A 24,315-nucleotide genomic window follows, 5' to 3' on the forward strand; every position below is an offset into this window, starting at 1 on the left:
CAGTATGGAACAAATGCACCATTCATTTTGGCCATTGTCGAGTCACTACAACTGTCCTTTTTGACTCCTAATGATTGGAAAATAGTCTATAAAGCAGCCTTGAGTGGGGGTGATTTTCTTTTATGGAAGTCCAATTTTTTTGATAATTGTAAAGAGACTCCCCGCCAGAATGCTCTTGCCAATATGGGTTATATTAACTTTGAAATGTGTGGTGAAGGTGCTTATGAAGGAACCCATCAACAAATTAATTATAACCCTCCTGTCTATGCACAAATTGCCTTAACTGCTAAGCTGTAACTTGTCTTTTGGCCTCATGTTGGGAAGGAAATAGAACTTTTAATAGATATGCAGGACTAGTACGGATTCCTCTAGCCCAGTGGATTCCTGTGGAACTCAAACAGCAGTATCATACCACTACCTTGATGATGAGATCTAAGTGGGACTTTGGAATTTCAGCTATCATTGCTGCGATCACTGTGGCTGCAGTCGCTGCTGCCTCCGCAGCTGTTGCCGCTGTTGCACTGTCCCAGACTGCCATACAAGCAGAAAGCATCAACCAACTGATAAATATATCCACCTCAACCTGGCAGGATCAAGAAGAAGTAAATAGCCATCTTTATGAGGAACTTCTTTTGATTCATGGGCAAATTGATTTAACGTCTGAAGAGATAAATGATCTATATAGATTGGTTAAAAGTGCTTGTGATCCTAGATTTGATTTTTGTGTTACACCTATCAAGGTTAGCAATGCCACTCTAGAAAGGGAATTGCTCCAAAAAAATTTTTATGGACCTTGGACTGCTAAATATTTTAATTTGACCCAGCAATTGTCTAAGAAAATTTATAAGTTATCCTCTATACATGTTAATCCTCTTGAGATGGATACCACTTTTATTAATAGGATGTGGGAGAATTTCAAGAAGTTGTTTGATCCCTCTTGGATTATGATCTATGTTTGTTTAGGAGGTATTGTTTTGGTTTTATTAATAAGTCTAAAATATTGGTTCCGATACAAACAGAAGCAGTCTTATATACAGTGCAAAACATTACATGCGCTCATGGCCCTTAAGGAAGGGTCCTCCGAAAATTTGGGCATTTACCTCGCTCAGATAAAAAGAGAGCTTCATTGAGGGTCCGGAAAGTCAAAGACGGTTAAGAGGAAAGGGTTTGACTGATCAACCTAAGACAGGGGCTTCTGTTAAATCTTTATCATGTTATATAAAACAGATGACCCCAATGACGGGTAAGGCAGCCAAACGCTTTTCCCAACCTAAGACAGGCTTGGACATGCCAACAATTTTTCCTGAGTCTCTTGTTACTACGGAACCATAAGTTTTAAAATAAAAGGGAGGAGTTGTGGGAATCATGATTATTAGTTGCAATTATTGTTAACTTTAGTAACTTCTTTTTGTTAAGTTCCTCCACTTTAGAAAGTGGTGTATTTCCTTTGTGGAATTCCTGAGAGTTGCAGCTTCTTATCTCTGACCTTCAGACATGTGGTTGTCTGGGTTACTGCTACCCATAATAGTTGTTTTTGTTGAGCCTTTTTCCTCTTTCCTGTGTGAACTTTCATTTCTTCTGTAAAGCAGCTGTTAAAGTTACTATGGTAATCCCAGCCCATAATAGTTTGTGGTTTTTTTTTTTTTTTTTTTTTTTTTTTTTTTTTGCTTTAAAAGGCTGATGCTTGCTGGCAATAAACGTTGCCTTGATCAGACTCTTGTCTTGGCGTCCTTCCTTTCTCTCTGCCCCATCTCCACCCGCTGCTCTTTCAGGTTTGAGGCACTGCTGGACAGTGCTCTGCGTCGCCGGCTCGCGACAGATATGCAGTTTTATGTGCACTATTTGTTGAAGAGACTATTCTTTCTTCACTGAATTTTCTTGGCACCTTTGCTAACAATCAGTTGACCATAAATATGAAGATTTATTTCTGCACTCAAATCTATTGCCTTAATTTGTATGTTTATCTTTATGCTAGTTTCTCATTGCCTTGATTATTAAAGTTTTCTGATAAGTTTTGAATTTAGGAAGCATGAGACTTCCAACTCTGTTCTTTTGCAAGATTGTTTTGGCTATTTTAGATCTCTGGAATTTCCATGTTAATTTTAGAGTCAGGTTGTTAATTCCTGCAAAGAAGCAAATTGGAATTTATTTAAGTACCAAGGATCAAACCCAAGGGCACTCTACCACTGAGCTACAGAGGCCTCACTAACTTGCTTCGGCTGGGTTTAAATTTGCCATCCTCCTACCATAGCCTCTCCAGTGCTGGGATTTAAAGTATATGCCACCATGCCCAGTGCAAACTAGGATTTTGATAAAGATTACTTTGAATCTATAGCTCAATTTCAGGAATCTTACAGTTTGTGATGGTTTCATGTATCAACTTGACTAGCCATGGAGTTCCTAGATATCTGGCTAAATATTTTATCTGTGTGTGTTCATGAGAAGGTTTAAATTAGCATTTGAATTGATGGACGGAGTAGAAGCAGATGTTCCTTTTAAATGTGATGTGAGAGGGCATCATCCAGTCCATTGAGAGCCTGAATAGAAAAATAGTAAAGGAAAGTTGAATTATCATTGCTTAAAAATTTTTTTTCTTCGTTTTGCTACTTGAGCTATGGTATCAGTCCTCTGCCCTGATTCTCAGGTCTTCTGACCTTAACTGGCATCTATAATGTCAGTAATCCTGCTCTCAGACATTTACACTTAAACAACTGGCTCTCCTGGGGCTCAACCTTGAAGAGATGCATCTTTCATGTGATGTCTCTGTCTTGATTTTATAACCAAACACAAGGGTGTGCCCCCCCTTTTTTTTTTGGACTGGGGATGAAACTCTCTAACTTGGGTCCTTGCCCTTGGGAGGCAGATGGGTGGAACCACTGAGTTAAATCCCTGGCCCAGGATGTGTGCATTTTGATGAGTGCAATGTCATTAAGCCTAACCAGGAGATAGAAGACTGGAGAGAGTATTACTGCTTTCAGCAAGTAAAGATAGCATTGGCACTAATTCTCAAAGCAGTGTTATCCCAGAACAAAGAAAAAAAAATGAGGGGGTTTTGTTGAAGAAATTTATTCTTAAAAAAGACTCATCACATGTAGAAAAGAGCATATTACTGAGCATGCTCAGTTCAAGGTCATAGATCACATATTCAAAAATAAAAAGGTGAACATGATTGCCTCAAGATGGAGAATTCAGGATTGTAAGGAATAAAGATTACTGTAGGTCACCCAAAAATGATGAGTCAGAGTGACTCAGCAATTTTGACTGGCATCCTTAAGTGGCTTCCAAGAATTTTAACTATAACAAAAAACAATTTTGAAGGTGCAATAAAAGTTATTTAATGGGCAGTTTTTCTCCCTATAGAAACTTGCTCCTAAAGTGTTGCAGTTATAGTGTCAGAATAATAATGATCTCATAGAATGAATTAGGAAGTGTTTCTTCCTGTTCTAGAAAAAGAGTTTGTATTTAATTGGTAGTAAATCATTTTTAAAAGATAGGAGGATTTCAGCAATGCAGCCATCAAGGCCTGGGTTTTTGTTTTTCGAAATTTGTAAAATTTATTATCTTTACTTGTTATGGGTCTATTCAGATTTTATATTTCTTAACTCAACTTCTGAAATTTGTATCTTTCTAGGAATTTGTCCATTTAATTGTGTAATCATTGGCATACAGTTATTTTTGGTATTCCATTTATCCTTTTTGTTTCTGTAGAGTCACTAGTACTGTGCTTCTTCAATTCCTGATTTTAATAATGTAATAATTAAATTACAATAATTTAATAATGTCACTGTCATAAAGAATCCACTTGTCAGAAAAACAGGCTTTTGAAAGGAAAGTTTATTCCAGTAAACAGAGACTAAAATCAGGAGATTCTTGCAGCTAGCTGGGAAAAGCTGAGTTTATCACATCTGTGTGTGGATAGGCTGACAATAGGAGCAAGATAGTGGGAGAGATTTTATTGGTGAGAGGATGGGCTAACACCCGGGGAGAGAGATATTAGCAACTAACTGGGAAAGGAATTAGGCTTATATAGGTTTTGAAGGGGCTAAGGAACCTGGGGTGAAATATTTATGATTTGGTTGCCCTAGGACCTCTGGTCAGCTGTGTACACAATTACCCAGGCTAGCCTCAAACTCCTAAGCTCAGGCTATCTTCCTTCCTCAGCCTCCTGAGTAACTGGGACCACTATGCCCAGCTCCCCAAAGAACCAACTTTGGTTTTGTTGATTTTCATTTTTCCTCTGTACTAAAGACTGAACCCAGGGGCTTTGGCCTAAATTATATATCCTTCCCTTTTAAAAATGTTTTATTTTGAGACAGGATCTCCCTAAATTGCTAAATTGCCTGAGCTGGGCTCAAACCTACAATCCTCCTGCTTCATCTTCCAGAGTGCTAGGATTACAGGTGTGTGTCACTCCAAGTGTATTAATTTTATATTGTCTGTTTCATTAATTTCTACTATTCCTTGTGTAACCAGCTCTCTCCTCTGAGTTGTTTTAAGGTGTGTTAGTTACTTTCCTCTTGCTGAGACAAAATAACTGGCACCAAAAGTTAGAGAGGAAGGCTCTTTTTTTTTTTTTGGTACCAGGGATTGAACTCGGGTCCTCATACTTGCGAGGCAGGCGACAGAACCACTGAGCTAAATCCCTGGCCCTAGGAAGGCTTTTATTTGGCTTATACTTTGTAGTGGTTTCAATCCATATTCGGAAGGAGCAGATTCCAGATTCAACTACCTCTGAAAAATAAAAGTTCCACCTCACCTGTATGAGGCTTTGGGGGGACATCTAACCACAAACCATAACATGAGGTGACAAGGACATGACAACAGCAAGCAGTGGGTAACAAACTGGACCCATTGTTGATTTTTTGTAATATTCCTGTACAGTTAGGGTTTTGTTCATAAAGTCTTTGGTTACATCTATGTCTTCTAGAGTTTGAACTATTCTAGCAGATTAACTATTTCTGTTTTTGTATTTAGATCTTTTATCCATTTCGATTTTAGTTTAGTGCATGGTGAGAGATACTGTTCTAGGCTCAATTTTCAGCATGTAAAAAGCTATTTTTTTCCAAGCATCATTGATTAAAGGAGCTGTCTTCCAGTGAAGGTGTTTGGCCCCTTTGTCAAAGATAAGGTAGCTGAGTATGCATGGAGTTGTCTGCATCTTCTATTATGTTCCATTGATTCTTAAATTTTTTTTTTTACAGTACCATGCTATTTTTATCATGGTAGCTTTGTAGTATAACCTCAAATTAGGGATTGTGATGCCCTCTTCCTGGCCTTTGTTGCCCAGAATTGCTTTTGCTAGTCTAGATCTCTTCTGGTTACATAGGAAATTTAGGATTTTTTTTTTCTTCTGTGGCTATGGGTTGTAACTGGGATTGCATTATCTTTGTGTAAATTTTGGAAGTATGGCCATTTTTACTATATTGGTTCTGCCTACTTAAGTACAGGAGATATCTTTCCATGTTCTGATGTCCTCTTGGACCTCCTTTTTCAGAGTACTGTAGTTTTCAGTGCATAGGTCTTTCACTTCCTTTGTTAGATTGATTCTTGTTATGGCTTGTATCTAGATGTCCCTCTAAAACCTCATGCAGTCATAGATGGGACTTTTTCAGAGATGGCTGGATCTAGAGTATGTGATGCTGGGATTGATTCATACTGTAGTACTAGCATCAAAGGCCCTAGGTTTAAGGGTGTAGTGCTACCCAGCCTAAGTAACCTGGAAAAGATATAAGGGATAGAAAGCTTGTGCTTTGTTTTTTGTTGCTTTGCTACCATTTGTCTGCCATAAACTGTCTCTTCTCTGCCATCCCACCCTGCCCTGGAGCCACCCAACTATGGATTGAAACCTCTGCAAACTGTGAGCCAAATAAACCTTTCCTCCTTTAACTGGGTATTTTTTGTCAGCAATAAAAAAGTAACAAAGACAATTCCTATTTCATTTTCTTGATGCTGTTCTGAAAGGTGTTGTTTCCCTAATTTCTCTCTCAGTGAGTTTGGTATTTGTGTACAGGAATGCTATTGATCTTTGAGTTGTTGACATTGTATCCTGCTACACTGCTGAATTTGGCTATTCTAGAAGTCTTTTGGTGGAGCTTTTGAGGTCTTCTATATAGAGTATCATGTCATCAGCAAATAATGATAATTTAACTTCTTTCCTATCCATATTCCTTTTACAGTGGTATCTTGGTTCATGAACATAATTTGTTTTACAATTTTGGGGAAGATGGCTGTGTTTGTGTTTGTGTGGCAAAGATGGCTACAGTTGTATTTATTACCTAATAGAGAGTTTGTGAACAGAAGCAAAATTCTGTTGAATGATTTTGTTTGAGAACCAAATTGTTTGCAAATAGAAGTGTCTGTGACCCAAGGTATTAATGTATTTCTTTCTCTTGTCTAATTGTTCTGGCTAATGTTTTCAGAACTATATTGAACAGGAGTGGTGATAGTGGATATCCTTGTCCTGATTTCAGAATGAAAACTTCCAGTTTTTGTTCATTTAGTGTGATGTTGGCTATTGGTTTGTCATAGATGGCTTTTATCAGATTGAGTAAAGATCTTCTATTCCAGTTTTCTGTAGGGCTTTTGTCATGAATGGGTGTTAAACTTTGTCGAATACTTTTTCTATGTCTATTAATATGATCAGGTTTTTTTTGTTGGTACTGTTAATGTGGTGTATTACATTTATTTTGTGTATGAACCATCCTTGCATCCCTGGGATGAATCTTCCTTGGTCATGATGTATAATCTTAATGATTTGCTGCCTTCCTTTTGCCAAAATTATATTGAGGATTCTTGCATCTATGTTTATTAAGGAGATTGACCTGTAATTCTGTTTTTGGTTGGATCCTTCTCTGGTTTTGCTATCAGGGTAATGCTTGCTTCCAGGAATGACTTTTGAGAGTATTGCTTCACTTTCAATTTCATTGAAGAATTGGAGGAGGAGTAGTATTAGATCTTCTCTAAATTTGTTGTAGAATTCAGCAGTGAAATCATCAGGACCTAGGCTTTTCTTTATTGATAGTTTTATTATTATTATTATTATTACTATTATTATTACTTCTTCAATTTGATTGACTGATACTGGGTTATTTAGAATTTTTATATCTTATCGATTCAGCTTGATAATTCATATGACTCTAGCAATCTGTCCATTTCTTCTGAGTTTTCCATCTTATTAGAGTACAGGTTCTCAAAGTAGGTATTAATGATCTTTTGATTTCTGCAGGATCTTATTGTGATTTTGCCCTTTTCCTTTCTAATTACATGGCTTTGGATCTTGTCTTTATTGTTATTATTATTATTTTTTTGTACTGGGGATTGAACTCTGGTCCTTGTGCTTGCAAGGCAGGTGGCAGCACCACTGAGGTAAACCCCCAAACCCTGGATGTTTTTGGGGGGCAGGGGGTACCAGAGAACTCTGGACCTTGTGCTTGCGAGGCAGGTGGTGGAACCACTGTGCTAAATCCCTAGCCCTTTTCTTTCCTTTTTTTGGGTTTTTTTGTTTTGTTTTGTTTTTTTGGTACCGGGGATCGAACTCAAGACCTTGCACTTGTGAGGCAGCCACAGCACCACTGAGCTAAATCCCCAGCTTTTTTTTTGTAAAGTTGACTAAGGTTATTTGGTTATTTGAAAGAATCAACTCTTTGATTCATTGATTTTTTTTTTTTTTTCCCCAGTACCGGGGCTCCAACTCAAGACCTTATCTTTGCAAGGTAGGTGTGGTGCCACTGAACTAAATCCCTGACCTGGGGTTGTTCTCTTTACAAGTATGTAGTGACCATCTTTGTCTCTTCTGATCAGTCTTGGCTTGAAGTCCAGTTTGTCTGTAAATAGAATAGTTATTCCTGATTTTTCCCAGTGTGGAGTATTGATCTCCATCCTTAGATTTTCAGTATGTGAATTTCTTTTTGAGTTAAATGTGTTTCTTGGGGCCAGGGATTTAGCTCAATGGTTCCGCTGCCTGCTTTGCAAGTACAAAGATCTGGGTTCAATCCCTGGTACCAAAACAAAACAAAAACACACAAATGTGTTTTTTGTATACAGCATATTGTTGAATGTTGTTTCTTGATCCATTCTGCCAGTCTCTTTCTTTTGATTGGTGAGTTTAGACCATTCACATTGATGGTTACAACTGATATGTACTGACTTATCCTTGTCATATTATCTTCCTGTTGTTGGTTCCCTTTCTTTCCCTTCTCAAAAGCATTTTTCTGCCTGTTCGGTGTAGCACCTAGTTCTTTGGTACTGGACTATAGTATTATTTATGACCCCCCCCAGACAATGTAGGTATTAACCTTCAAGGACTAGCAGTTGATTTTGACAAAGATGTTACCTTGGCTAAAGTAGTAGAATTTGTTATAACAATAGCATCAAACACAGTGCTCGGTTCAGCAGCATATATGACAATAGCATCAAACACAGACTAGAAAATGACAAACTGTGATAACTATTAATTTGCCAATTTTAACCATTGGTTCAAAATTTATAGTTATATAACAAGCTATAAGACAGATCAGAAAACTATAACAGAGTGATTTGACCATAAGGGAAGAAAATTTAAAATGGATAAGAGGGAAAAATATTGAAAAATATTATATTTTTTTCCTTTTTTAGTTTTTTTCCCTCCAGTGCTGGGGATTGAACTCAGGACCTTGCACTTACCAGGCAGAATGTGGTGCCTTTGAGCTACATCCCCAGCCCCAAAAATAGAAAAATAAAAGAAGAGAAATTAGAAGCAAGGCTGAAGGACAAAGGAAGATTTCTCAAGACTTCAGAAATTGGTGAAGAAGACAGGAGGGAAAGAAAGAAGGAAAAAAAAAACCCAACTGAAAACAGTGTTCACACTTAAGAAAAAGCAAAAACAATTTAAAAATGAACAACAACAAAATCCAAAAGCAAAGAAAAAGAAAGAGAAATTCCTCTGTAATTTCAAGCCTGTGGTTATCTTCTGAGGTCCAGTTCTGGGTATAATTCTGCTCTTTTTTTTTTGGTACTGGGGATTGAATTTAGGACCTTGAGCTTGCAAGGCAGGCACTATGCCACCTTTTTTTTTTTTTTTTTTTTTTTTTTTTTAAGAGAGTAGGAAAATTTTATTGAGAAAGATAGCTTTTGTCTGAGACAGAAGGGGGACCATAAAATGGGTTATCCTGTAACTGTTCTTGCTGGTAGACGAGAGGCAATCAGAGCCTAAATCCATGCTAAATAATCCCAGCTAGCCTACAGTAGGTTAGGGTTGGGTACTGGATAATCCTAGCAAGCCTATAGTTGGATTAGGGCAGGGTGCTGGTTCTGGCACTTTTTTTTTTTTTTTTTTTTGTACCAGGGACTGAATTCAGAACCCTGTGCTTGCAAGGCAGGCAACAGCACTGAGGTTCTGGCACTTTCGAATCTACAGAAGTTCAGGTCAGCCTGGCCTCTAGTTATGAAGTTGGGCCCTGAGATATTATAACACTTTGGGTATCTCTTGGGGGCCTGATCACGACCCTGAACATTTGCCCTTGTCTGTTACCCAGTCACTGTGGGGTTTTAACATTACGAGCCCTGAGAGGGAGACAACCCATGGACGCTCTAAGTCCCAGGTTCATTTGGCTCCTCCCTAAAATGATGTCTGACCAAGCACTGTCTCCAGAGAACACTGAAATTGCTTAAACTGAAGTTATCAGCTGTTGTAGCACTCAGCATCCACTGTTCCATTTCACTGGTGGATTTTTCCCTGGAGGCCTCTAGAGTCACCTGCCCTCACTGAGTCTCTGTAGATTCCATCCTTCTCTTTCATGCCACAAGCCAGGAGCTGGGGAGAAAGTGCAAATTCCCCCCTCCTTTTCTGCATTGAGGTCTGTCTCTGCACTTTCTGTGTGGGCTCTTGATTTTGCCTTCAGATCCTTCCTGAGTCCTGGGGACCCACCTCCCTCCTTTTCTTCCCTAAGTTGTTATTTTCGAGTATCTAGATCCTGAATCTTGGAGAGTTTGATTTGTTGCTATTTACCGCTGTGCCATTTTCCAACAGAAATCCTTTAATCTATCTTGGATTGATATTTTTGTATAGTGCAAGTCTTAATTTCTTTCTTCTGCCTGTGGATATTGCTTTCTCAGTATTATCTTTTAGAGAAACTGTCTTTTCCTCATTGTATGCTGCTGGTATCTATTGAAAATCAGTTGTAAGTCCATAGATTTCTTTTTGGCTCTGTATTCTATTCCATAGGCCTGTGTTTTCTGTCAGTACCATGCTGTTTTGACTACTGTAATCTCATTTCAGAACATTACTGTTAGTTTTTATTTGTTTATTTTTGAGGTACTAGGAATACAACCCAAGGTCTTGGTCTTCCTAGACTAGCTTTATTACTATACTACATCCCCAGCCATACTTACCTACCCCTCCTTTTCTTCCTCTAATACTGGTGATAGAATCTGGAGCATTTGCACTGTTACTATCTCTACAGCCCTTTTTATTTATATTTTGACATAGGGTCTTGCTAAGTTGCCTAGGCTGGCCTTGAACTTGTGACAAGCCTTCCAGAATGTTTGGATTATAGGCATGTGCCTAGCTTTAAATTCCTTTTTAATTGGACTTCATTAGTTGTTAGAGAAATGTGTTATTTTTCAAATTTAAAAAGTTAATGGAGAAGTTAATATACATTTTATTTATTTGAGTAACACTTTAACATTACTTATATACTTTTCTTTTAGTCACTGAGTAAATTAGTAAACTGTGGCTCAGAACCCAACACAATTGTCTTAATCAATTTGTTCTTTTTTTTAGCGTTGTAAGATGAATGAAGATACGGGCACTGATTATATAGCACCTTGGCAGCTGTCTCAGGTGGCTGATGGTGGAGGTATTGGCGTTATAGAAGAAAGCAAGCATGCACATTTGACTAAAGGCGATTTTGTGACTTCTTTCTATTGGCCTTGGCAAACCAGGGCTATTCTGGATGGAAATAACCTTGAAAAGGTGATATATAAAATAAAAGCATCTGGTTGTTCCCCTCTATAATATTTATTTTCTACATTTGATATTTTGTTTGTTATCAGGGAAAAAAGGCAAAAACATACGTTTTCTTTTAGCTAGGTGCCAAAATGTAGAGAGCCTTTGTTCCTTCTCCACTGTTGGCTATGACTATATGTGACAATTTGTAGATTGCCAAAGATTGTTGTCATTTTCCATTTTTTTGTTCCTCAAATAATATATGTAATAAAAAGTACTAGAATTTCCCCTATAGCCAGGCATACTATCACACACCTGAAATCCCAGCACTCTGAGAGGCTGAGCCAGGAGAATCACAAGTTCTAGCCCACTAAATTTAGCAATTTAGTGGAACTCTCTTTCAAAATATGCAGAAATAAGAGGGCTGCGGATTTAACTCAGTGGTTCCAGAGCCTGCCTCGTAAAATATACAGAAATAGCTGGGTGTAGTGGCACACACCTGTAATCCCAGCACTTGGGAGGCTGAGGCAGGAGGATTGCTGTGAATTCAAGACCAGCCTGGGCTACATAGTTCCAGGTCAGTCTCAACTACATAGTGAGACCCTGTCTCAACACCGCCCACCCCAAAAATACAGAAATAAAAACTTTAAAAAGTCCTGGGATATAGCTCAGTGCAGAGTTTAATCCACAGTATCACCAAAAAAGACAAAAAAAAGGTCTCCCTATAATTGTATACATGAAATTTTCTTGAGAAATAGCTGCCTAAGAAATTTAATTTGCTTTATGATTGAAATCCCATCTCATATTAGAAATGCAGAGTTCACTTCAGCTCTTAGATTGAACTATGTGAAATTGCCAGTATTTCCTTTGACCTAAAAAAAAAAGGTAGCTTCATGTTAATTCTGCTTAATATGTTACGGAAATTACTCTATGTCTCTATACCAGTTTCTTAACAGTGCAAAATGAAAATGATAGTTATCTCATAAGCAGATGTGAAAATTAAATGTTATTAAATGTTTCTGTTTCATAAAAAGCTTTATATAATTTAAATAGGTTTTTTTTTTGGTACTGGGGATTGAACTCAGGACCTTGTACTTGCGAGGCAGGCAGTGGCACCACTGAGCTAAACCCCCGGCTCCTCCTTTTTTATTTTTTATTTTTTTTTTGGTACCGGGGATTGAACTCAGGTCCTTGTGCTTGCAAGGCAGGCCACCAAACCGCTGAGCTAAATCCCCGGCTCCCGGCTCCTCCTTTTTTATTTAAATATTTTTATTATTAAAAATTTTTAGGGCTGGGGATTTAGCTCAGCGGTGCTGCTGCTTGCCTCGCAAGCGCAAGGTCCCAAGTTTAATCCCTGGTACCAAAATACAAAAAACAAACAAAATTGTTTCTGGGGATTTAGCTCAGGGGTGCTGTTGCCTGCCTCACAAGCCCAAGGTCCTGAGTTTGATCCCTGATACCAAAAAAAAAAAAAAATCTTAACCAGTTTCAAAAAGTTGCTAATAGCAAAATGGAATCACTGACATCAAACCCTAACAAAATGGAGCTGGGAGGCCATGAAAGAAGGGCCCTAATCAACATATGCCAATGACAAGAACTAGTACAAGGATTCTGAAAACCACAGCCTGTACAAAAGCCGCTATAGCCTTGCATAAATATTTCTTCTACAGAAGAGATGCCTATTCATCAATTTATTCCAACAATGGACTGATGCCAGCCACCTTTATTAACCCTGTAATGGGGAATAATTGTTTCAAAACAACTAATGCAACTTTCCTCATTTTGTCTTTAAAAATACTTGCATTCCTTTGCCTCTCACAGTTTGTCATGCCTTGGGTATCTTAGATATGTTACTGCATAAATTGTTTCTGGATAGCTATTCTGTCGCTCAAGTTATGTTAAAAGTGGCTAAGATACAGATGTTAAGTGGGAGATGTTACACAATTTGTCAACTTAATGTTTCTAATAAAATAGATTTAACTAAAAATTTCTTAATAGAAAATTTAAAAAGAAATATATTCAGCACTAATGTTCTGCCTGTAGTTTTTTTTATGCCATAGTAAGCTCAGGTGGCTTTTGTTTCCAGTTTCGGACTTGAAGCTCTTTAAAAACCTTGGAATTTCCTGTGTGATAGGAGTTTCCCGTGTGATGACAAGCCTTTCCATCATACCTGAGTTTATGTTGATGAGGTAACAGTGTGGGGCACTTAGCCTCAGAATGTGCTGGTCAGCAGAAACACCAACTGAGTAGAAGTGGGTAGGAGAGTAAGTTGTATAACAATTCTTAAAGTATGAGATTTGATGAATTTTTGGATCACTGAACACATCCAGGTGCCTGGAAGGTGTACCCAACTCCAGAAGGACAGAAGCTCCTGTTCTTGGGACCCTTCTGGACCTAACCCTGTGTATCTCTTCACTTGGCTTTTCATTTATGTACTTTTACATATTTTTATAATAAACCAGGAAACATAATATAAAGTTTTTCCCTGAATCCTGTGAGTCATTCTAGCAAAGTACCAAACATGAGGAAGGAATGGGAATCTCTGATTTATAGCCAATGAATCAGAAGTATAAGAGGCCTAGACTCGCAAGTGGTATCTGAAGTGGGAGTAGGCTCGAGGCATTGAGACTGTAAATTCTGGGATCTTGGGACAGCAAGGTTAGGCAGGACTTTGAAGTAGCCTCCTGGTAGAAGCAAATAGGTGCACTTTTGGTGCGGAGGAGGAAAGCAAATGGTTAATCAAATGGGCAAGCTACTGTACCTGTGAGATACGGAAACAGGATGCTCAGGCAAACTGGATGAGACCCCCCATAAAAGTAAAGGGTCTCCCTTGTTTGGTGCTACTCCTCTTAATAGAACATCCTACCTTGCTGCCCTTTCCTGGTCTGTTCTCGTGGAGCATCCAGTTTTGTTCTTTCCTGAGCTACTGTGCCTTCACAGGGTAGTTCTTTCCTGTAATAAACTTTCATTTTACTTTTGCTTTAGAACTATTCCATGTCTGATTTCCATCTTACACAAGAAAAGGGCCCAGTGTGATGGCAACAATCTGACATTAACCTGAACTGAATTGAATTTTAGGATGCCTAGTTAGTGAGAACTCAGTACTGTGGGAAAAATCCCCTCTATGCCTTCAAGAGTTCCATGTAAGCTGGGTGTAGTGGCGCATGCCTGTAATCCCAGCACTCAGGAAGCTGAGGCAGGAGGATTGCTGTGAGTCGACCAGCCTGGGCTACATAGTGAGTTCCAGGTCAGTCTCAACTACATAGTGAGACCCTGTCTCAAACAAACAAACAAACAAACAAACAAAAAAGTCATGTGAGTGTGGAGAAACTCTTATAGTGCTATGGTGAGAAACTGAGCAGTCAAGACAACTTGAACATGCTTTGGGAATAGATACTAGAAAAGAGAGGAATTCAGAAGGGATAGGGAAATGGCGCTTGCTCAATTCAAACATCTCACAGTGCTTTTATATTGACTTTAATAAGCAACTATTATAATTCATGAAATATTTGTGTATTACAGACTTTGTTGTATATTATACACTTTCATGTCTTACCTTTATCCATATACAAGATTTAACTGATTGCCATTTAAAACTACTGAATACAAACTGCCCATATTACTTCTTGTTTTTGTTTTTGTTTTTTTTGAGACGGTCTCACTATGTAGTGGAGACTGACGTGGAACTCACTGTGTAGCCCAGGCTGGTCTCGAACTCACAGTAATGCTCCTGCCTCAGCCTCCTGAGTGCTGGGATTATAGGCATGCACCACCATGCTCAGCTTATATATATTTTTTATGAATAAATTTTATTTTATTCCATTCCCCCCAGCCCCTCCCTTCCCTATGTACAAAAGCTTTGTTTCCATTTTTTCCTCCTATTTTCACGTTTCTTGTCCCTTCTTTTCTGCCTCCCTCGTCCTTTGTTCCCCTTCCCATTTGAACACTTTCTTCCCATTTTCCAACATCCATTATACATCTTAGTCCTTGTTTCCACATTGTTTCTCACTTCAGAAAAACAATATGGTATTTAAATGTGTCTAGTTTATTTCATTTAAGAGAGTATGGTCTCAAGGTTCATCCACTTAGCTATAAATGTCTGAAGTCCTCCTTTGTGGCGGAGTAGTACCCCATATCTTTTAAAGATAGGGTCTCCTATGTTGCCTATGCTGGTCTTGAACTCATAGGCTCAAGCATTTCTCCTGCTTCATCTTCCTAAGTACCTGGAAATACAAGAATGTGCCTTGAGTTGACTTTTATAGATAAATATTTACCTTCAATTGCTCAGAGATTTAAAAATTTTCCAGCCAGCTGTGGTGGCATATGCCTATAATCCCAGCACTTGGGAGGCTGAGGCAGGTAGATTGCCGAGTTCAAGGCCAGCTTAGGCTACAGTGTGCTCAAGGTGAACCTCAACTATTTAGTAAAACCCTGTCTCAAAAAACAAACATTCAAGAAACAAACCAAAAAGAAAAACAAAGAACCTTTTCAACTTTGCCTAGTATTTTCCTAATAATCATTTCTTGTCTTTTGATATACATAGGACATTGAGGTGAACTAATATTAATTTTTTAAATTTAGGAATTATTTTTTCAAGTTTTAAAATATAAAGGGAATAATAATTATGTTTTACTCTTTATAAATAGATTACAGAATTTTAACAAGACTGAAGGATAATTTGTTGTTCTAGAAAACCATTATTTGGTTATTAGTCTGCTTGGTCCACCATAACAGTATCACAGGCTGAGTAGCTTTGCTATCAGATACTTATTTTCTCTTTTGGAAGCTAGAAAGAGAGGTTTTTCTTCCTGGTGTGCAGATAGATGCCTTCTCACTATATCCTCAAGGTCTTTTGGGGGGGTGTGTGCCTCATGTTTCTTCTAAGGGTACAAGTCCTATTGGTTTAGGGCACCACTTTTATGACCTCATTTTTAACCTTAAGTATCTCCTTAAACTCCTTATCCAGTACAGTTAAATTGAGGCTTAGGGCTTTAAGATATCAACTTGGGGGTAGGGAATGCAATTTAGACCTTAACAGGTAGTCTCTACTTTGCTGCCTTAAAGTAGGAATTGTAAATATTATATTAAAAAGGTGTATATTTTATTTTAGGTAGACCCAAAACTTGTGGATGGACACCTTTCATATTTTCTTGGAGCTATAGGTATGCCTGGTTTGACTTCCTTGATTGGGATACAGGAGAAAGGTCATATAATTGCTGGATCTAATCAGACAATGGTTGTCAGTGGAGCAGCAGGTGCCTGTGGATCCTTGGCTGGGCAGGTAAATGCTGAGAACTATTTGATTTTTCTTTTTTTCATTGAGTTTATTGGTACTTTTTAAGTATATAGTACAGTTACATTCATCATTGGGATCTTATACCTTTACATAACATCTTGGTTCTCATTTTTTCCCCATACCCCTGCCCTCCCTTCAATTAGTTGATTTTTTCTAAAAAAGTAGTCATTATGAATCTCTGGATGCATGTACTGTACTTAATTTAAAGTATGAAATTAAATAAATTTATAATTTCACACATTTCTAGTAAAAATGGTGTTATTACTTACTTGGTCTCTGTTAATAACAGTATGAAGAATATAGATTTTTGTGTTACTTTCTCTATTAGCCAAAAATAGATTTAGTAAATGCTGGAGCACTGTCATCCATGTAAGGATGAGAATCATAAAAACTTACTTGGAATTACAATTAAGTAAAAAAAACAAGTGGCTGAGCGCATAGCTAAGAGTACAACCTGTGCAAGCATGTATGAGGTCCAGGGTTCAATGGCCATTAACCCCCCCCCCAAACTCTTATTTATTTATTTTAGTTTTTTTAAGACAAGGTCTCACTATGTAGCACAGGCTAGTCTTGAACTCAGTATATAGCGCAGGCTGGCCTTGAACTCGTGGTAACCCTCCAGCGTCAGCCTTCTGAGTGTGCTAGGATTACAGGAATGCACCACCACGCACAGTATAAACTCATTTTAAAGAAATATCCTTAAGTAAGAAAGTATTTATTGGGCTGGAGATTTAGCTCAGTGGTTCTGCTACCTTCCTCGAAAATGCAACAACCCCACTTCCCTACCCGCTACCAAAAAAAAAAGAAAGAAAGAAGAGCTGTGCGTGGTGGTGCACGCCTGTAATCCCAGCACTCAGGAGGCTGAGGCAGGAGGATCGCTGTGAGTTTGAGAGCAGCCTGGGCTCCATAGTGAGTTCCAGGTCAGTCTCAACTACATAGTGAGACCCTGTCTCAAAAAAGAAAAGGAAAGAGAGAGAGAGAGAGAGAGAGAGAGCGAGCGAGCATATATTGACAGGTATGGTGGTGCCCACCTATGATACCCAAGTACTCTGGGAGGCTGAAGCAGAAGGACCCTAATTCAAGTCCAGCTTGGGCAATTTAGCAACCTGCTGAGACATGTCTCAAAATAAAAAATAAACAAAGGACTGAGGATATAACTCAGTGCAAGGGCAGTGGGTTCAATTCCTAGAACTTCCAAAAAATAAGAAAAAAAGCATTTATTGATTTTAGAAATGTAATATTTTCAAAGAACTTTACAAAGTACATTGTTTTATGAATAATAGCCTCAATAATGTAGAAACTGTTGAAGCAAAATTTTATTTTCATCCACATAGACCTAAAAATATTGAATTGTAAGACGTGATATTTGGGGTCTGATAATTCCTTTCATAAAATCAGATTTAAATCATGCATTTTTTTACCGAGTCTAATTTTATTTAGTTTCAAGCTTCTTAATGATGACACTGCCCTCATTTCTCTTGATTTCAAATTTTTTACCTAAAGCAGTGTAATCTACCTCAAGTGTAGTAAACACTCTCAACTGTTTGTAGTATCTTGTATATCTGCACACTTCTACATTTAAATGTGACAATATAAATATTTAATTCTGAGGAAATACCGAATAGTTTCTCTGGTGTAAAAAACTAAGTGCAAATAAGGTTCAAATGATATAAGTGATAATGCGAACTAGGAAGAAAAGGTCTAAAGGAGAAGGGGCAGTGGGAAGGATAGGGGAAAGGAAGTAAGGGAAAAGAAAAAATATGAAAAAGGAAAATGGTAACAATGTCTTTGCAAATAGGGAAGGGTGGAGGGGTGAAGGGAGAGCAGGGGAATGGGGAAAAATAAGAACCAAGATGCATCATGTAAAGGTACAAGATCCCAATGATGACTGTAACTATTGTTTACCTTAAATGTGCCAATAAACTTAATGGGAAAAAATAAACTAATTTAAATACTTTTCTTCCTAGATTGGCCATTTGCTGGGCTGTTCCAGAGTGGTGGGAATATGTGGAACACATGAGAAGTGCCTCTTTTTGACTTCAGAACTGGGCTTTGATGGTGCAATTAATTATAAAAAAGGGAACGTGGCAGAACAACTCCAAGAATCATGCCCAGCTGGAGTAGATGTTTACTTTGACAATGTTGGTGGTGACATCAGTGATACAGTGATAAGTCAGGTTGTTACCTGACTTGTTACAGATTTGAATACATCACTTTATTTGTTTGGATATCTTTTTACCTGATAAGGGGAAGATACTTTATAAAATTGTAGGATTTACTGTACTTATTGTATTTAAATGATACAAAACAAACTTGCTGATACTGTGTGTGTGTGTGTGTGTGTGTGTGTGTGTGTGTGGGTGTGGGTGGGTGTGTGTGGTACTGGGGATCAAACTCAGACAAGGCAGGCGCAATGCCACTGAACTAAATCCCCAGCCCTGATACTCCTTTCATTTGCTTGTGGAATTGTTTGTGAACTTCAGTATCGGTTCTTACCTAGCAATATATTTTCATCTTCAGTTTATTTTTGTGAATTACACTATAGTGGCCATAATCCCTCAGGAACACAAGTAACTCATTGAGATCCTGTCTCAAAATAAAGAAGTCTGGGGCCAGAGTTTTAGCTCAGTGGTTCTGCTGTCTGCCTCACAAGCACAAGGTCCCAAGTTCGATCCCCAGTACCAAAAAAAAAAAAGTCGGGTATGTAGCCAGTAGCATGTGTGAGACCCTTGCTTTAATCCCTAGTATTGAAAAAAAAATTTTAAAGATGCATTTTTAAAATGCTGAAGTTCTGACCCCTAACTCACTATCAACCACCTCACAGCCATGGTCCCTTACTTTGGGTAGGGAATGGGTTTTCATACAGTATGGGACTCATGTAGTTTTATTAATAATGTTATAAAATATCAACTATGAGCTATTAACTGTTAATTATTCCTTTCTTATATGTAAGATTATCTGCAGTTGAGGTTTTATTATTTAAATCCATTGCCAGGCGTGGTGGCACATACTTGTAATCCCAGAATGGGAGGCTGAGGCAGGAGGATTACTTGGAGTTCAAGGCCAGCCTGAACTACAGTGAAACCCTGTTTCAAAAGAGCTGGGCATGGTGGCACACGCCTGTGTAATCCCAGCACTCCGGAGGCTGAGGCAGGAGGATCACTGTACGTTTGAGACCAGCCTGGGCTACCTAGTTAGTTCCAGGTCAATCTCAACTACATAGTGAGACCCTGTCTCATCCCGCAAAAAAAATACCTCAAAACCCAAATACACCACCACTAATAAAAGTAACAATGACAACTAATGTAGTTCTTTTGTTGAGTACTGAACTTCTCATTTCTTTTGTATTCCTTTTTTAACAGAATTATTTCTAGCTAATTAAAACTTAAATAAATATAATGGGTAAATATTCAAAACCTCAGTTAATTGGCAATAACGGATTAAATATGATAGTCAAGGAGTCTGTCATTGAGACAGCCATAAAATAGGTAAAGAGGAAAGGCATCTATTTTAGAGTGTAATCCTCAGTTTTTCTCTGCACAGATGAATCAGAACAGCCACATCATCTTGTGTGGTCAGATTTCTCAGTACAATAAGGATGTGCCTTATCCTCCCCCACTCCTGCCCACTGTAGAGGCAATCCAGAAGGAAAGAAACATCACAAGGTGCGTTCTTTCTCTGCCTTTATCACTAGACATGGTGTTACATATCAGATGTATATGGACTGTGTTGTTCTTTATGTAAGATTTTCCTTATTAAGTAAAACCTGAATATAATTTTTATGCTGGTTCAATGTTTAGCTTTTGACTAGCTCCCTGAAAGAGATATTTTCTGGTTTTTACTAGCGTGGGTCAGATCAGGTGAGGGTGGAAAAAAGAAGTTATTTACAAAAGGAAAAACATTACAGTATGGTACTAGAGTCAAATGGGGTTACACTTGGCAGACATAAACAGCAGTCTATTATACTTACATTTGTCACTACACCTAAAACTGTGTTTGACCAGACTCAGTGTGATTAAATCCTAATATCTAAAGGACTTTTAAGATTAACACCAAATTCTTAAATGATTTGATCTTGGATTCTCCTGTCATATTCTGTGATCATTGTCCTGTTCTTCTCACTGCAGGGAGAGATTTCTGGTGTTAAATTATAAGGATAAATTTGAGCCTGGCATTCTACAGTTGAGTCAGTGGTTTAAAGAAGGAAAGCTAAAGGTAGTGTCTTCCTTTTCTTTTTTACCCCTCTCTTGGGAATGGAACCCAGGGCCTCATGCATACTATGCCAGGATTTGACCATTGAACTACATCCTCAGTCTTAGAGCTTACTTCTGTTGTTTTTCATTGTAATTCTTGTTACTCAGTGTACTTTTGCATTATTGGAACTTATTATAGTAAACAATGTTTCATTATACAAATTTTTCTACAAAAAGAAATATGTACTGAGTACATAAATTATTAATCTGTGATCCAGAGACCTAGACCTTGGATGCCATCAAAACCTGCAAGTGATAGTTTTTGTGTATGTGTTTATGTAAAATAAAAAAGTGGATCACTTTTGATGTTACTTATGGAAAATTAGACAATGGGAATTATTGGGTTTTATTGAAAAAATAATGGAACTTAAAAAAATTTTTATTAGTACATGCAGTTTACAACCACCTTGGGGAAATGTAGAACTCTTGAAATATAGAACATCTATTATAGGTGTAAGGTTCTAATTAGTATTGCTGTCTTTTGCATAAATGGAAACCATTAAATAGAAACACTGAAGCCGGGCGTGGTGGCGCATGCCTATAATCCCAGCACTCGGGAGGCTGAGGCAGGAGGATTGCTGTGAGTTCAAGACCAGCCTGGGCTACACAGTGAGTTCCAGGTCAGTCTCAACTACATAGTGAGACCCTGTCTCAAAAAACAAAACAAAACAAAAAAAATAGAAAGACTGAACTTTAAATACTAAATCTAGCTATTTTGACTTACATGTAGGTCAAAGAGACTGTGACAAATGGATTGGAAAACATGGGAGGTAATATGGGAGACATATTTGTTATGTACATATGCTCAGCGCAAGTATCCTTTTTAAATACCTCTCAAGTGTTTTCTACTGTGTGTGTATGTGTGTTTGCGTGTTTGCTAGGGATTGAACCCAGGGCCTGGAGCGTGCTGCCACTCTGACCTACATTCCTACCCAATTTTTTGTGTAGCAGTTCTGGGGATCAGTGCTTTCTGAACATTTTATGTGGGTTTTTGTTTTTGTGTGAGTGTGGTAGGGGGTTACAATCCAGAGGCTTATGCATACTAAGCAAGCACTCTTACCACTGAGCTACAACCTTTTTAATTTTCTTTTGAGATGGTCTCACTGAATTGCCCAGGATGCCCTCAAACTTGAGATTCTCCTGCTTCTACCTCCCAAGTGCTTCTCTATAAAATTGTACTGCAGGTTTCCTTAAATATAGTCATTACTCCACTAGAGTTCAACTTAGTGCTATTTGAGAAGTATTATTTTCACATTCCAAACTATAAAATGTTTCTTTGGCTTTTCAAATAGCTTATAAAAACATGTAAGGATTCAGAAAGTTATTTAGGGCCCAGGTAACTTTTTCAGATTAAATGTTTGTGAAGCATCATAAGATTAGGCAGATTTTCAATATTTAACTTTTTTTGCATAACACAGATTTAGAGTTTATCTTTTGTCATTTTCATTTCAGATAACAGTAATTTTTTAAAATGTTAACTGGTTTGTAACTTTGTTTTACTTGAGTTTTCATGACAGTTTCCTTCTACATTCAATATTAAAATCATTGAACAGCTGGGCATAGTGGTGCATATCTGTAATCCTAGCAATCAAGGGGGTGAGGCAGGAGGATTGCTGTGAGTTGGAGGCCAGCCTGGGTTACATAGTAGGATCCTTTCTCAAAAAAACAAAACAAAATCATTGAAGACATTCTTCAAAGTAATTTTATGTGTTTGAACTCCTGGTAAACAAGTGTGATGGTGTTTTTAGCTTTTTAGATAACCTATTTTATTTTCCTTTGCAGCTGCATTCCAATCCATGATGACAGGAGGTAACATCGGAAAGCAGATAGTTCGCATTTCAGAAATTTCTTTGTAATCTGTTAACTTCTTCATCAAAGAAATCACATATTTTCTTTTCCATTTTGCACAAAACATTGAAGATATGTTTTAAAAGAACCTAAGAGTACAGAATCAGGCGTGGTGACACACATCTGTAATCTCAGCACTTGGGAGGCTGAGGCAAGAGGATTGCCATGAGTTCAAGACTAGCCTGGGTTACATAGTGAATTCAAGGGTAGTCTGAACTACATAGTGAGGCTCTATCTCAGAAAACCAACCAAACAAACAAATAAACAAAAAAACAAAACCTGTAAGACTACAGATAGCTCCACTTAAATGTGATCATATGTGATTTTTTTTCTTAGTGGCATAACTTAAATCTTTTCTATATCTTCAGTATTATATGCACTTTATATCTAACACATGATTACTTCCAATAATAGATTGAAGCCGACATGATCTGTTTTTCTTTTTTTGTTAAAATATTACAGACATTTTTATCAGAGATTTTGAAACCACTGCAGATTTGGTACAACTGTTAATGGTTCATACACAATAGATTTTTAAAAATTTAATAATATTTAATATACAATAAATATTCTGCTAATTCTATAAGTGAGGAGGCACTTAGTAAATATTTATTGAACTGGAAATATGTGATTCTTTTTTTTTTTTTTTTTTTGGTATCGGGGATCGAACTCAGGTCTTTGCGCTTGTGAGGCAGGCAGCAGAACCACTGAGCTAAATCCCAGCCCTGTGATTCTTAAACTAAACATTGGTATAAGAATAGAATTGGGAGCCAAGTGTAGGCGTGGTGGCACATGCCTGTTATCCCAGCACTCGGGAGGCTGAAGCAGGAGGATTGCTGTGAGTTCGAGACCAGCCTGGGCTACACAGTGAGTTCCAGGTCAGTCTCAACTACATAGTGAGACCCTGTCTCAAAATACCAGAAAAAAAAAAGAAAAAAAAAAAGAAGAGAATTGGAATGGCCATTCAGTGTTGTAGATGGAAAAGGGACTTATAGGCATGCTATGACCAGGCATGATGGAATAAGACATAATCTCAACTACTCAGTAGGCTAAGGCAAGAAAATTCTAAATTTGAGGCCAGCCTCTGCAGTTTGGCAAGAGCCTGTCTCAAAAAATAGCTGGGGATATAGCTTAGTGGTAGAGTGATTGTCTAGCATGCACAAGGCCCTGGTTCAACCCCCAATACTAAACACACATACACACGGGCATGATATGCTCACAGGGGCTGGAGACAGAGTTGGGGGCTTCAGACTTGTGGAACAAGTTTTGGGATAGGGCAGAGGCTTTGGTTGGGAATGATATAAAAAAAAACTGGGATCAGTTGAGAGAGACCATGAGACTAAATTTACATCCAGAAGATGATCTATTTGTGTTTTGCTGAGTAATTTACTGCACAGCTTAAAAAGTATTAATAAAAGCATATCTTTATTTTAGGTTAACAGGCACACTGTCAAATAGTTGTAAAGATGAGAGGTCAAGTAGATCCAAACATCACTTGGAATTTCAGGTAATTAAAGACAAAGGAGGCCAAAGGGGTAGCTCTGGGGTAGAACACTGCTTAGCATGCCAGTGTCCCCATTTCAATCCTCAACAGCAAAATAACAAAAACAAAAGACAGTTTCAGAAAATGACAGGACTGGTTGACAAATTAACCAATGGTTGTAAACAGGAATATTGAAGACCCACTGACTTACCTCTAAATAAATTTTATTCAATTAATTATAATCAGTCTTTTAGAACAATTAGATTGAAGATATTTTGTGGTTACTCTTTCATGCAAGCTTGAGTGTGGTTTTGGGTATTGAGCCCAGGTCCTTCCCACTGAGCTGTATTCCCAGTCCTTCTCTTTGGGACCCAGTCTCATTAAGTCCATAAATTGCCCAGACTGGACTCACCTTTTTTTAGAAACAGACAGGGTTTCCCTATGTAGTTCAGGCTAACCTTAAACTCACTATATATATATATACTTTTTTTTTATATATATATATATATAT

At 37.9% G+C, this 24,315-nt stretch overlaps 2 protein-coding genes across 11 annotated transcripts in view; both read left to right on the plus strand.

The window, feature by feature from the left end:
* Positions 1–22,498, plus strand: part of Ptgr2 (prostaglandin reductase 2) — a 35,124-nt gene extending 12,626 nt beyond the window's left edge. For 4 of the 9 annotated variants that reach the window (XM_019204298.2, XM_010645466.3, XM_010645463.3 and 1 more), the window contains 8 exons: positions 7,677–7,712; positions 10,760–10,951; positions 16,035–16,205; positions 18,188–18,397; positions 19,764–19,885; positions 20,348–20,435; positions 21,204–21,243; positions 22,256–22,498. In XM_019204298.2, coding sequence (XP_019059843.1) covers positions 7,677–7,712; positions 10,760–10,951; positions 16,035–16,205; positions 18,188–18,397; positions 19,764–19,885; positions 20,348–20,435; positions 21,204–21,243; positions 22,256–22,329 — 933 coding nt within the window. In that variant the 3' untranslated portion in view covers positions 22,330–22,498. The remainder of the gene's footprint in view (positions 1–7,676; positions 7,713–10,759; positions 10,952–16,034; positions 16,206–18,187; positions 18,398–19,763; positions 19,886–20,347; positions 20,436–21,203; positions 21,244–22,255) is intronic. The other 5 variants (XM_033766679.1, XM_010645467.3, XM_010645470.2 and 2 more) reach the window with 2 other exon arrangements.
* A 951-nt stretch (positions 22,499–23,449) lies between these two features.
* The window catches only part of Znf410 (zinc finger protein 410), a 53,987-nt gene continuing 53,121 nt past the window's right edge, over positions 23,450–24,315 (plus strand). For both annotated transcript variants that reach the window (XM_033766676.1, XM_010645459.2), the window contains exon 1: positions 23,450–23,828. The gene's annotated coding sequence lies outside the window, so the exon portion shown is untranslated. The remainder of the gene's footprint in view (positions 23,829–24,315) is intronic.

The sequence above is a fragment of the Fukomys damarensis genome, unplaced genomic scaffold (assembly GCF_012274545.1).
Source record: "Fukomys damarensis isolate Sample0158 unplaced genomic scaffold, DMR_v1.0_HiC HiC_scaffold_21, whole genome shotgun sequence".
Lineage (NCBI taxonomy): Eukaryota > Metazoa > Chordata > Mammalia > Rodentia > Bathyergidae > Fukomys > Fukomys damarensis.